Source organism: Pan paniscus, chromosome 9 (genome assembly GCF_029289425.2).
Source record: "Pan paniscus chromosome 9, NHGRI_mPanPan1-v2.0_pri, whole genome shotgun sequence".
Lineage (NCBI taxonomy): Eukaryota > Metazoa > Chordata > Mammalia > Primates > Hominidae > Pan > Pan paniscus.
The window spans coordinates 37,655,409-37,668,239 of NC_073258.2; the positions used below are offsets into that span (position 1 = coordinate 37,655,409).

Sequence of the window (12,831 nt, forward strand, 5' to 3'; positions counted from 1 at the left end):
GACCACTAAGATAAGTAACCCAGTTTTCTTCTGCCTTTAAATATTAATCAACCCACCCTGACATGGCTGGCTATAAAGTCTAGGATTTGCAGTCAGATGAAACCTGAGTTCTGATCCCAGGCACTTACTATCAATAGAACTTTGGGCAAGTTGTCTAATCTTTTAGAGCCTCTGTCTTCTTGCCTGTAAAATGGATAGAACAATAATAATGGTCTCACAGAGCTCTTGAGGAGATTAAATGAGATGGTACATGCAAACAAACTCAAAATATCATGACTATCCTCATAGTCATGACCACAATGAACTAAATCATATTGTTCTCCTTTCGCAAAGAGGATGGGGAAGGCAGCTTAGTAAATGCAGGCCCCTAATCCGGACACTTTCACATATTATCTCAGTACTCATCATCATAACCTTATGATGTAATTAATACCTCATTACATTTTTTATTTTTATTTTTTTATATTTTCAGTAGAGATGGGGTTTCACCATGTTGGCCAGGCTGGTCTCGAGCTCCTGACCTCAAATGACCCGCCCACCTTGGGCTCCCAAAGTGCTGAGATTACAGGCATGAGCCACCGGTGCCCAATCTAATACCTCATTGCTTAATAACAAGTACCCAATTAGTATCACAGGGTGATGAGTGTAAAAATTGGGGCTTAAACAGGGTAGCCAAGATTATATAACTTGAGGCCCTCTGGCACCTTTAACCCCTTTCCCCTCTTTGTGACTTAATGACCATTTTCTCCAAGTAAATATGACAGAATCACCCAAGAACATATGCCTCTAAGATTTAGTGAGTCAATTTCTCCTGGGTAGTAAGGTTAAGCCAAAGGAAAAAAAAAGCTCTAACTATGGAATTTCAGATATCACCAAACTAGAGAAAGCACTGGAGATGCTTTCCCAAAAAGTAGGGTTAATGGTTTTTCTCAGGCAGCCATGAAAGATGGAGCATGCTCAAGCCCAAGAATGAGCCTTGACTCACTAGGGATGCAGGATGGTGCCCGCCCACTCCACTTCCCAGTCCTCAGACATGTCCTCCTGCTGCTGCCCAGGCGGCGGTAGAAGGGTGAGATGCACTCATACTGGAGCTGGGTATGCAGATGTTGGTATCCCATGGGCAGATCTCCAAAGGGAAGGGCTGGCTTCTTGGTAGGGGCACTCTGCAGTTTCTGCTTGCTGAAGGCCGCTGAGTATAGCTGGTGTAATGGTGTCTCCCTGGGTCAGGAAACATGGGCCCAAAGAAAGAGCAGGGTGAGAGAAAGTCACTGTGGCCTCTTTAGCATTCATGCCATGTCCCATGTAGATATTTGTTTACAGAAACAGAAAAAATCTCTGTCTCTGTCTCTCTCTATCTCTCTCTCTCTGTCTGTCTGCCTTTTGAGGCAGGGTCTCCCTCTGTCCCTCACTCCAGGATGGAGTGCAGTGATGCGATCTTGGCTCACTGCAACCTCCACCTCCTGAGTTCAAGCAATTCTTGTGCCTCAGCCTCCTGAATAGCTGGGATTACAGACATGCAACACCACGCCCAGCTAATTTTTGTATTTGTAGTAGAGATGGGTTTTCATCATGTTGTCCAGGCAGATCTTGAACTCCTGGGCTCAAGCAATCCACTCACCTTGGCCTCCCAAAGTGCTGGGATTACAGGTGTGAGCTACGCCACCCAGCCAAAAATGGCTATCTCATTCTGTGTCTCTCTGTTTCTCTCTTTCTGTCTCTCTGTTTCTCTCTCTCTCTCTCTGTCACACACACACACACACACACACACACTTTGCCTCTCCCACTGAGCAAATTCTCTTGTATACTTCAATCTTCACTTTATGTCTCCATGTCTATTACTGGCATGATTCCAACTGCTTAAGATTTTAACCAAAGAGAATAATACCTGGCATAATAGCTGCTATCCAAAGGTACATTATACATGCACACACAAAGAAATTAATTGCAACATTAAACAAAAAAGGGAGTTAATTTGAATGAGAGAAATGTAGACTTTTTTTTCTCCAAACATTATCATAATGGGGCAATATTAGGAATTGACTCAAACTAAACTGTGTTGATACAGTAGCTTGATTTAGCAATTAGCAGGTGTAATTAGCACACCTCAGAGAATAGAACTTTCTCTCAGGGCACACTGATCGGGAGAAATATGAAGCATTGTGTATAAATGGGAAAAGGGGATATTAAATGAGCCCTGAAGTTGGAGCCCTCAGAGACCACTCAGGGATTCTTGGGGAAGATGTGCACACACTCTGCAGGTTGTGTTCATTTTATGTTGGCACCTAATGACTGTCACCTGAAAAGTTGAAAGTCCTTTAGGAATCTATGTTTTCATCCCTGTTTAATGAATGGACAAAGGAAGTGCAGAGAGGCAAGTGGAAGTACGCAGAGGCACGCAGTAAAGAAACTTGGTACCCAAGGCAGTGCTTACCAGTCACAATTTCCACCCTGGTGTCCCCCCAATACCAATATATCGTCACAAGAAATCTATTTCATATACAGTGCTTGGCTCAGAGCAAATATTCCAATCCTCTTGATTTCATTCAACAAATCTTTAGCTCATGTTTATAATGAGGTCTGTAGCTCAGGGAGCTCCTGAACTTGCAAACAAACGCCTCCCTTGGCTATGGAAGGTCTACACTGTCGTTGGGGGCTTCTGGATGAGGAGGTGGCTGCTGAAGATAGGGATACCCTCCACTTCAGCTGCCTGTCTTCCCAACAGATACTTAAAACCAAGTTTCAGCCTTGCTTTTTCATTTACTTGAGAAACCCGGCACTTTGCCACCTAACCTCCCATTAATATTGCTTTAAAAATAGGAAACCCAGTAGTCTTTTTGAATAGTGCAGGGGCCCGTCTACAGCATGTGTCTTTGGGAAGAACAGGTTGATCCCACTTAGTGGAGAGTCCAGCCCAGGGAAATCACACAGATCAGGAAAGAGGGCAGAATTTGAATTTCACTGCCACCGTTTCCAAGGAAATGCCTTGTCCCTGAAAGGAAAAAGACAAAAATGGAAGGAGACAGCCTGAGGAGGGGTGAAAGACTGATGGATATTCTGACTTATGAATATTCCAGGGAACTTAGCTGCAGTCAATTTCAGTCACCGGAATTCACTGTTACTATTTCTAACAATAGGTGAGAAATCACTGTCTGATGAATTATGCGTGCAAGGTACTTTGCTACAGCCTTTACATAAGACTCAAAGTATAGTGCATACGGGAGCAGACCAGGAAGCCAGATACTGAATTTACATCCTGGCTTTGCCACTCTAGCAATGTGATGTTGGACAAGTTACTTAACTTCTCTGAGCTTCAGTTTACCCCTCTGTAATATAAATGGTAATAAAATCTGTAATAAAATGGTGATAACAAAACACCTACCTCAGAGGTTATAGTGAGGATTAAATGAACTAATGCATGAAAATACTCAGAAGAGCAACCGACACAGAGCAAACAGGCAATAAATGTTAGCTATTAGGGTTGCATATAATCCTTGAAACAATCCCCAGAGACAGATTGCTATGATTATAACTACTTTTCAAAAGAAAAAACTAAGGCTCAGCAGGTTTAGGAACTTGCCCAAGAATACCCAGCACTAAAGACAGAGGCAGACTCAGGTCTTGAACCTTTGTTTGTCAATCCAATTCATTCATTTGATAAATACTTACTGAGTGCCTACTATGTGGCAGGTACTGTTTTAGGTACTAGAACTTTCAGCATGAACAAAACAGATAATGTTCCTGCACGTGTAACTTTCACATTTTGGGGAGGGTGAGTTTGACAGAAATTGAACAAATAAACCCTTAAAAATATGTAAGACAACAGGTGGAGAGAGATGCTAAGATAAAAACAGAAACAGACTACAGGCTAGAGAATTCTAGGTAAAGGGGTCCACTAGACAGGGTGAAGATAGGATTGCTATCTTTAAAAGGATATTTAGGGAAGATCTCTCTCTGTTAGGCAAAAACTGAGCAGAGAACTGAAGGAAGTGAGGCAATAAGCCTGAGATCTTGTGGAAGCAGGCTCCAGACAGAAGGAACCACAGTGTAGTTTCCAAAGCAGAACTGTGCTTGGAGTGATAGAGGAAAATCAAGGAGGCCCGTGTAGCTGAGTGGAGAGAGTGAGGAAGAGAATGTAGAAGAAATGAGTAGAAAGGGGCTACTCCCTCCCCACCAGGTGGACCCCACCTTTGTCTTCCCAGGAGGAAGGTTGAGCATACCAGAGGGCTCACATCCTCCTGCATGGCTGGTCATTTGTCTCTAGTTCCTGGGCTCCCCCAGCCTGCCTCATCTCACTGGTTACCTCCAAGCATATCTTCCTAAATTATAGCTGACTGTGTTTAACAGAAATGTCATCTTCCTAGAAGCTGCCATAACAAGTACATAGTAATTTCAGGAAGACTCAAGGATTCAAGTCCATTTTCTCAAAGATCATCTGAAAGTCTTGCTTTCCACCGGTCATCTACTTTCCCACGATCCAGTGAAATTTGTACATCTTCCAACAGTTGCTACCTCTTGGCTAAAGGCAGCTGGCTAATAAGCCTCCATCTAACAAGCCCTATTATTTCATGACCAGTTAGCACTAAATGTCCCTAAGAAACCTCAAACTGACTATCTTTGGCCAAACACAAGTGGGGAAGGGGAATAGAAGTGGAAATACTCATTAGCCTTCAGGGCAGAGTGCAGGTGTTTTGACCTCACCTTGACTGAACCTGCATTGGAAGAACTCTCCTTCTCACCAGGTCTGAAATCTTTGGTTCTCGGCAGGCTAGAAATAAAAAAGACAATGCTGCATGATCCTTTTCCATATTCACTGTTCACATCATTCAGTTCAGATTCATACCTGACCCCCACTTCTGGACACCAGGTGCCCATTCCCCAGGCTCTCAGAGGCAAGACGTGTCAGCCAAGCTTGAACATCTCACTTTACAAAAGAGCTTGGTGCATTTCATCTTGATTGACCGCACCCTCTGAAGAATCCAAGAAGAGCAGATGCCTCTGAAAGGCTGCCCCACCTGAGTGATTTGGGACAATGGCATCATAGATTAGAATCATCTGTTCATGTGAATGTAATTAGCAAACTTGATCAAAATGGAATAAAAGTCAAAGTGAAGGTTCTAAAACATAGCCCACATGGGGAATTAGAAGGTTCTCTTTTGACACCAGACAGCAGTGTCAACCATAGATAAGTCTTGGAAAACTGATTCCTCCGTGTTCTTTCTCTGCTGTTAAGGCCCCTAACAATCACTTGAGGGCAATTCAAAGCCCAGTTTAATTTTGTTGAAGTCTCTCTTTCTTCACGAATGAAAAGGAATCCTTCCCATCTCACTTTCCCAATCAGGCAGCCAACATTCATCTAATTAGCAACTTAGAGAACTTTGGTTGTATTAATTTGTAAGAGAAGACTGGACAAAAATCTCCAAGGACATATGTGACACCGTTCCCATACTTAATGAAATAAAAATCAGAATTTGTGCTGGTAGGGATGAAGGTCGCTTCTGGCTAAAGTCTAAAGTGATTTATTCCTTTCACAAACCATTCCCTTTCATTCCTTTTCCCATGATTCAGGTTGTTGACAAACACCCAGAAGGCAAAGTGGAGGATTAAGACAATTATCTGGATAATCTAGGACAAGGACATGTTTTCTTCCCAGTAAACAGCCAGATCATTGTCGCCTGCCCCCAAATAGAGAGGCTGTTAACCTGAAGCAACTAGTGAATCAATTCAGTGAGAAACTATGCATCTCCACTGCCAATGGGGAAGGTTCAAACTTCTCTATACAATATTCCACTTTTCTGTTCAACCTACATATTTATGTTTACCCCTTGATTCCCAGATTGCCTCACTTTGAGTTTACCATGATGACTTCACTTCTGCCTACACCTCTTTTCTTTTCTGCTGTCTTCCATTTGGAATACCATCCCAACTCCTCTTCACATCTACAAATCCTCTCCAGCTTTCCAGACTGGCTCCAGTTCTACTGGATTCATGCAATTGTCCCTATTTCAGGAATGCTGATCTCTCCTTTTGCTGAACTTACACCACTGATCTCTTCCTATAACTATCCCTTGAATGTACAAGGGTTTACTCTCTGTCTTTGTTTTTAAACATCTTAACATCTTCAATCTTCCCCCTCCATAGGCTGGCAGGGATGATGTGTCTGTTCTGTTCTTTTATTTCTCACATCAACTTAATATTGCATAGAAAGTAGATAAGTGGAGCTATGTAAATGCTTATACATTGCCTCAATTCTATACTTGGATTTGCATATATTAAACTCAGCCCTGTCATCTTTCCTAAACTGCTCTGATAACTACATTCCTCTTCTTGATCACCTCAAGGTGTTGTGATTAGGGAAAGCAGGTCCTCTTGAGGTCAAAAAAAAAAAAAGAAGCAAATGTTTTTAGGATGGTTTCCAACCTCAGAGATATATGGTTTCGGAAAGGACTTAAGAGAGAAAGGCATTTTTCCAGGGGCTTAAAAACATGCAAAGGAGCTACCAAAAAGTCTAGCAACTTCATCAATGTCTGTAGACTTCAGAAACAATTGTAAGTTACCTTTTATGCAGATGGGCTGTTTCCCTGACCACTCTCCATTCTGCTGGCAAGTTCTTTTCTCATTGCCACTAAGAACATAGGAGTTGTTACAAAAGAAAGACACCACGGTGCCAATTTTAGCATGGCGTCCATTGATAAGCCCAGGGCCCCCTGTTATTTTCTGGTACCCATTGACTGGGCCCCCAGGGTCTGAGCAGTTTCTTTCTTCAAGGACTAAAAGAAAGTAAAAGAAAAGGAGAATTGTTAAAAGTCTGAGTTATTCCATTTTAGAATAGAATTTTTCATGTTTCATTGAACTAAAAATACAATGATATAGGATCTGGTGCTCAATAGAATTACTAAAATAAATCTCATAATAGAAAATTCATGTACTAGACATGTATTTCCCCTGTTTTCATAATTTATTCTTAAATTGAAAAATCTCATTCTATATATAAATAAATTTGATGCCAAATCTGGCTCTTATATCATCTTGTCCATTTCTTTCTCAAACTGTAGGAACTAGGCAGCCCTGAGTAAAATAAATATCTCACCTAAATTTTATTATTGGTATACAAGGATTATTGTTTTTCAGTGTTGTTGTATATCTCCTTCATTCTTTAAAGCTTGGGCAATTAAAAACTATTCCATTTCCTATTTGTATTGTACCCAGAAAGTAGAGCTGCTTAGAAATAAGAGTACATACATAAAGTGAATTTAGATTTTATATTTAATCTCTAGGAAAATAAGTGTATTGAAAGTTATAGTTAAAAATACTACAGAACAATATAATTGTAGAGATACAATAAATTTCCCTTGATCTCCAAATATAACTTTCCATCTAAGTATTTGATATCCATTACAGAGGTATTTCTATTCTTTGTGTCCTGTTGAATGGCTATTAAAGTAGAAATGGCATCAGCAGCTATTTTGAGCACTAAACAGGATTTTAAGATATATTCTGGAAATATTCTATCAGATAGGTAACATATTTCTCTCAAATAGACTATGACACTACTGAATATGACTTGCCTAAGGAAGCCGAGCTCCCATAGAATTCAAACTTCGACTACTTGATTTGGGTACCAATCACTCTATCAGCCTATCAGCCTCCCTACTTTCTTTTTTCTTTCTTTTTTTTTCTTTTTCTTTTTTTTTGAGACATGGTCTCACTCCGTCACCCAGGCTGGAGTACAGTGGCGCAATCTCGGCTCACTGCAAACTCCATCCCCTGGGCTCAAGTGATCCTCCCACCTTAGGCTACTGAGTAGCTGGGACCACAGGCGCACACCAGCTAATTTTTGTATTTTTAGTAGAGATGGGGTTTCACCATGTTGCCCAGGTTGGTCTTGAACTCCTAAGCTCAAGCTGTCCTCCCACCTTGGCCTCCCAAAGTGCTGGGATCACAGGTGTAAGCCACCACCACAACTGACCTTAGTTTCTTTTTTTTAATATAAATAATTTCAACTTTTATTTTAGATTCAGGGTGTACATGTGCAGAATTATTACCTGAGTATATTGCATTATGCTGAGCTTTGGGGTACAATTGATCCTGTCACACAGGCATTGATCATAATATCCAGTAGTTTTCAACCCTTGCCACCTTTTCTGTCTCCTCTTCTAGTAGACTCCCTGGTTTCCTTAAAATCATTTATTCTAAGACATAGACAGGCTCATCCCTATAAAACAGTCTCTGTGCAATGCAACTGTGCTTTTTTTTTTCCTTCCTTCTTTTTATTTTTATTTTAAGTTCCGGATACAGGTGCAGGATGTTCAGGTTTCTTACATAGGTAAACGTGTGCCATGGTGGTTTGCTGCACCTGTCAATCCATCACCTAGGTATTAAGCCCCACATGCATTAGCTATTTATCCTGATGCTCTCCCTCCCCTCACAAACCCCTGACAGGCCCCAGTGTGTGTTATTCCCCTGCCTGTGTCCATGTGTTCTCATCATTCAGCTCCCACTTATGAGTGAGAACATCCAGTGTTTCGTTTTCTGTTCCTGCATTAATTTGCTGAGGATAATGGCTTCTAGCTTCATCCATGTCCCTGCAATGGATATGATTTTGTTGCTTTTTATGGCTGCATAGTATTCCATGGTGTATTATGTACCACATTTTCTTTATCCAGTCTATCATTGATGGTCATTTGGGTTGATTCCATGTCTTTGCTATTGTGACCAGTGATGCAATGAACATACATGTGCATGTATCTTTATAATAGATTTATATTCCTCTGGGTATATACCCAGTAATGGGATTGCTGGGTCAAATGGTATTTCTGGTGCTAGATCTTTGAGGAATCACCAAATTAGTTCAATCACCTTGAAATAATTTACATTCCACCAGCAGTGTAAAAGTGTTCCTATTTCTCCACAGCTTTGGCAGCATCTGTTGTTTCTTGACTTTTAAATACTTGCCATTGCGACTGGCATGAGATAGTATCTCGTGGTTATTTACATTTCTCTAATGATCAGTGATGTTGAGCTTTTTTCAAATGTTTGTTGGCTGCATAAATGTCTTTAAAATTCATAAGGAAGCAAAAAGACCCCATATAGCCAAGACAATCCTAAGCAAAAAGAACAAAGCTGGAGGCATCATGCTAACTGACTTCAAATTATACTATGAGGTTATAGTAACCAAAACAGCATGGTACTGGTACAAAACCAGTACCTTTGAGAAGTGTCTGTTCATGTCCTTGGCCCCCTTTTTAATGGGATTGTTTTTTTTTTTCTTGTAAAGTTGTTTAATTTCCTTGTAGACTCTGGATATTAGACCTTTTTCAGTTGGATAGGTTTCAAAAATGTTCTCCCATTCTGTAGGTTGTATGTTCACTCTGATGATAGTTTATTTTGCTGTGCAGAAGCTCTGTAGTTTAATTAGATCCAGTTTGTCAATTTTTATTTTTGTTTCAATTGCTTTTGACGTTTTTGTCATGAAATCTTTGCCTGTGCCTATGTTGTATGGTATTGCCTAGATTTTCTTCTAGGGTTTTTATAGTTTTGGATTTTACATTTCAGTCATTTTTCCATCTTGAGTTAATTTTTGTATAAAGTGTAAGGAATGGGTCCAGGTTCAATTTTCTGCATATGCCTAGCCAGTTCTCCCAGTAACATGTATTAAACAGGGAATCCTTTCCTCATTGCTTGTTTTTGTCAGGTTTGTCGAAGATCAGATGGTTGTAGATGTGTGGTCTTATTTCTGAGGCCTCTGTTCTGTTCCATTGGTCTATGTGTCTGTTTTTATACCAGTACCATGCTGTTTTGGTTACTGTCGCCTTGTATAGTTTGAAGTTGGTTAGTGTGATGCCTTCAGCTTCATTCTTTTTGCTTAGGATTGTCTTGACTATATGGGCTGTTTTTTGTATCCTTGTGAATTTTAAAATAGTTTTTTCTAATTCTGTGAAGAATGTCAATGCTAGTTTGATGGGAATATCATTGAATCTATAAATTACTTTGGGCAGTATGGCCATTTTCACAATATTGATTTTTCCTATCCATGAGCGTGGAATGTTTTTCCATTTGTTTGTGTCCTCTCTGATTTCCTTGAGCAGTGGTTTGTAGTTCTCCTTGAAGAGATCTTTCACTTCCCTTGTTAGCTGTATTCCTAGGTATTTTATTCTCTTTGTGGCAATTGTGAATGGGAGTTCATTCATGATTTGACTCTCTGCCTGTCTGTTGTTGATGTATAGGAATGCTTATGATTTTTGTATATTGATTTTGTGTCCTGAGACTTTGCTGAAGTTGCTTATCAGCTTAAGAAGCTTTTGGTCTGAGACGATGGGGTTTTCTAGATATAGGATCATGCCATTCACAAACAAAGAAAATTTGACTTCCTCTCTTGCTGTCTGAATACACTTTATTTCTTTCTCCTGCCTGATTGCCCTGGCCCGAACTTCCAGTACTTTGTTGACTAGGAGTGATGAGAGAGGGCATCCTTTTCTTGTGCCAGTTTTCGATGGGAATGCTTCCAGCTTTTGTCCATTCAGTATGATATTGGCTGTGGGTTTGTCATAAATGGCTCTTATTTTGAGGTATGTTCCTTCTTTACCTAGTTTATTGAGAGTTTTTAACATGAAGGGATGTTGAATTTTACCAAAGGCTTTTCTGTGTCTATTTAGATAATCATGTTTTTTCATCTTTAGTTCTGTTTGTGTGATGAATTATGTTTATTGATTTGCACATGTTGAGCCAGCCTTGCATCCTGAGGATAAAGCCAACTTGATCGTGGTGGATAAGCTTTTTGATGTGCTGCTGGATTTGGTTTGCCAGTATTTTATTGAGGATTTTTGCATTGATGTTTATCAGGGATATTGGCCTGAAGTTTTGTTTTTTTGTTGCATCTCTGACAGGTTTTGCTATCAGGATGATGCTGGCCTCATAAAATAAGTTAGAGAGAAGTCCCTCCTTTTCCATTGTTTTGAATAGTTTCAGAAGAAATGGTACCAGATCCTCTCTGTACCTCTGGTAAAATTCAGCCATAAATCCATCTGGTCCTGGGCTTCTTTTGATTGGTAGGCTATTAATTACTACCTCAATTTCAGAACTAGTTATTGGTCTATTCAGGGATTCAAATTCTTCCTGGTTCAGTCCTGGGAGGGTGTATGTGTCCAGGAATTTATCCATTTATCCTAGATTTTCTAGTTTATTTGCATAGAGGTGTTTATAGCATTCTCCGATAATTGTTTGCATTTCTGTGGGGTTAGTGGTGATATCCCCTTTATTATTTTATATTGTGTCTATTTGATTCTTTAATTAGTCTCTCTTTTCTTCTTTATTAATCTAGCTAGCTATATATTTTATTAATTTTTATTCAAAAAACCAGCTCCTAGATTCGTTGATTTTTGGAAAGATTTTTTGTGTCTCTATCTCCTTCAGTTCTGCTCTGATCTTGGTTATTTCTTGTCTTCTGCTAGCTTTGGAGTTTGTTTGTTCTTAGTTCTCTAGTTATTTTAGTTGTGATGCTAGGATATCAATTTGAGATCTGTGTAGCTTTTTGATGTGGGCATTTAGTGCTATAAATTTTCCTCGTAACATTGCTTTAGCTGCATCCCAGTGATTCCGGTATGTTGTCTGTTTGTTCTCATTGGTTTCAAAGAACTTCTTGATTTCTGCCTTAATTTCGTTATTTACCCAGGAGTCGTTCAGGAGCAGGTTGTTCAATTTCCATATAATTGTGTGGTTGAGTGAGTTTCTTAATCTTGCATTCTAATTTAATTGTGCTGTGGTCTGGGAGACAAGTTTGTTATTATTTCAGTCCTTTTGCATTTGCTGAGAAGTGTTTTACTTCCAATTATATAATCAATTTCAGAGTAAGTGCTATGTGGCACCAAGAAGAATGTTTATTCTTTTGTTTTTGGGTGGAGAGTTCTGCAGATATCTATCAGGTCCACTTGGTCCAGAGCTGAGTTCAAGTCCTGAATATCTTTGTTAATTTTCTGTCTTGATGATCTAATATTGACAATGGGGTGTTAAAGTCTCCCACTGTTTTTGTATGGGAGTCTAAGTCTCTTTTTAGGTCTCTAAGAACCTGTTTTATGAATCTGAGTGTTCCTGTATTGGGTGCATATATGTTTAGGATAGTAAGCTCTTCTTGCTTAATTGAACCCTTTATGATTATATAATGCCCTTCTTTATCTTTTTTGATATTGTTGGTTTAAAGTCTGTTTTGTCAGAAACTGGCATTGCAGCCTCTGCTTTTTTCTGCTTTCTATTTGCTTGGTAATTTTTCCTCCATCCCTTTTTTTTTTTTTTTTTTTTTTTTTTTTGAGATGGAGTCTCTCTCTGTCACCCAGGCTGGAGTGCAGTGGTGCGATCTCGGCTCACTGCAAGCTCCGCCTCCCAGGTTCATGCCATTCTCCTTCCTCAGCCTCCCGAGTAGCTGGGACTACAGCCACCTGCTACCACGCCCAGCTAATTTTTTTCTATTTTTTAGTGGAGACAGGGTTTCTCCATGTTAGCCAGGATGGTCTCGATCTCCTGACCTCATGATCTGCCCGCCTCGGCCTCCCAAAGTCCTGGGGTTACAGGCATGAGCCACCGCACCTGGCCTTCCTCCATCCCTTTATTTTGAGCCTTTGTGGGTCTTTGCATGTGAGATGGGTCTCTTGAACACAGCACACCAATGGGTCTTCACTCTTTATCCAGCTTGCCATTCTGTGTCTTTTAATTGGGGCATTTAGCCTGTTTACATTTAAGGTTAATATCATTATGTGTAAATTTGATCCTGTCATCGTGATGCTTGCTGGTTATTTTGCAGACTTGTTAATGTAGTTGTTTCATAGTGCCTTGGTCTGTCTA

The 12,831-nt window shown here is 40.1% G+C and overlaps 1 protein-coding gene across 2 annotated transcripts in view; it reads right to left on the reverse strand.

The window, feature by feature from the left end:
* Positions 1 to 12,831, reverse strand: part of PAMR1 (peptidase domain containing associated with muscle regeneration 1) — a 94,088-nt gene that overhangs the window by 3,111 nt on the left and 78,146 nt on the right. For both annotated transcript variants that reach the window (XM_003830365.6, XM_003830366.6), the window contains 3 exons: positions 6,555 to 6,767; positions 4,699 to 4,765; positions 986 to 1,218 (listed from right to left, as the gene is read on the reverse strand). In XM_003830365.6, coding sequence (XP_003830413.1) covers positions 986 to 1,218; positions 4,699 to 4,765; positions 6,555 to 6,767 — 513 coding nt within the window. The remainder of the gene's footprint in view (positions 1 to 985; positions 1,219 to 4,698; positions 4,766 to 6,554; positions 6,768 to 12,831) is intronic.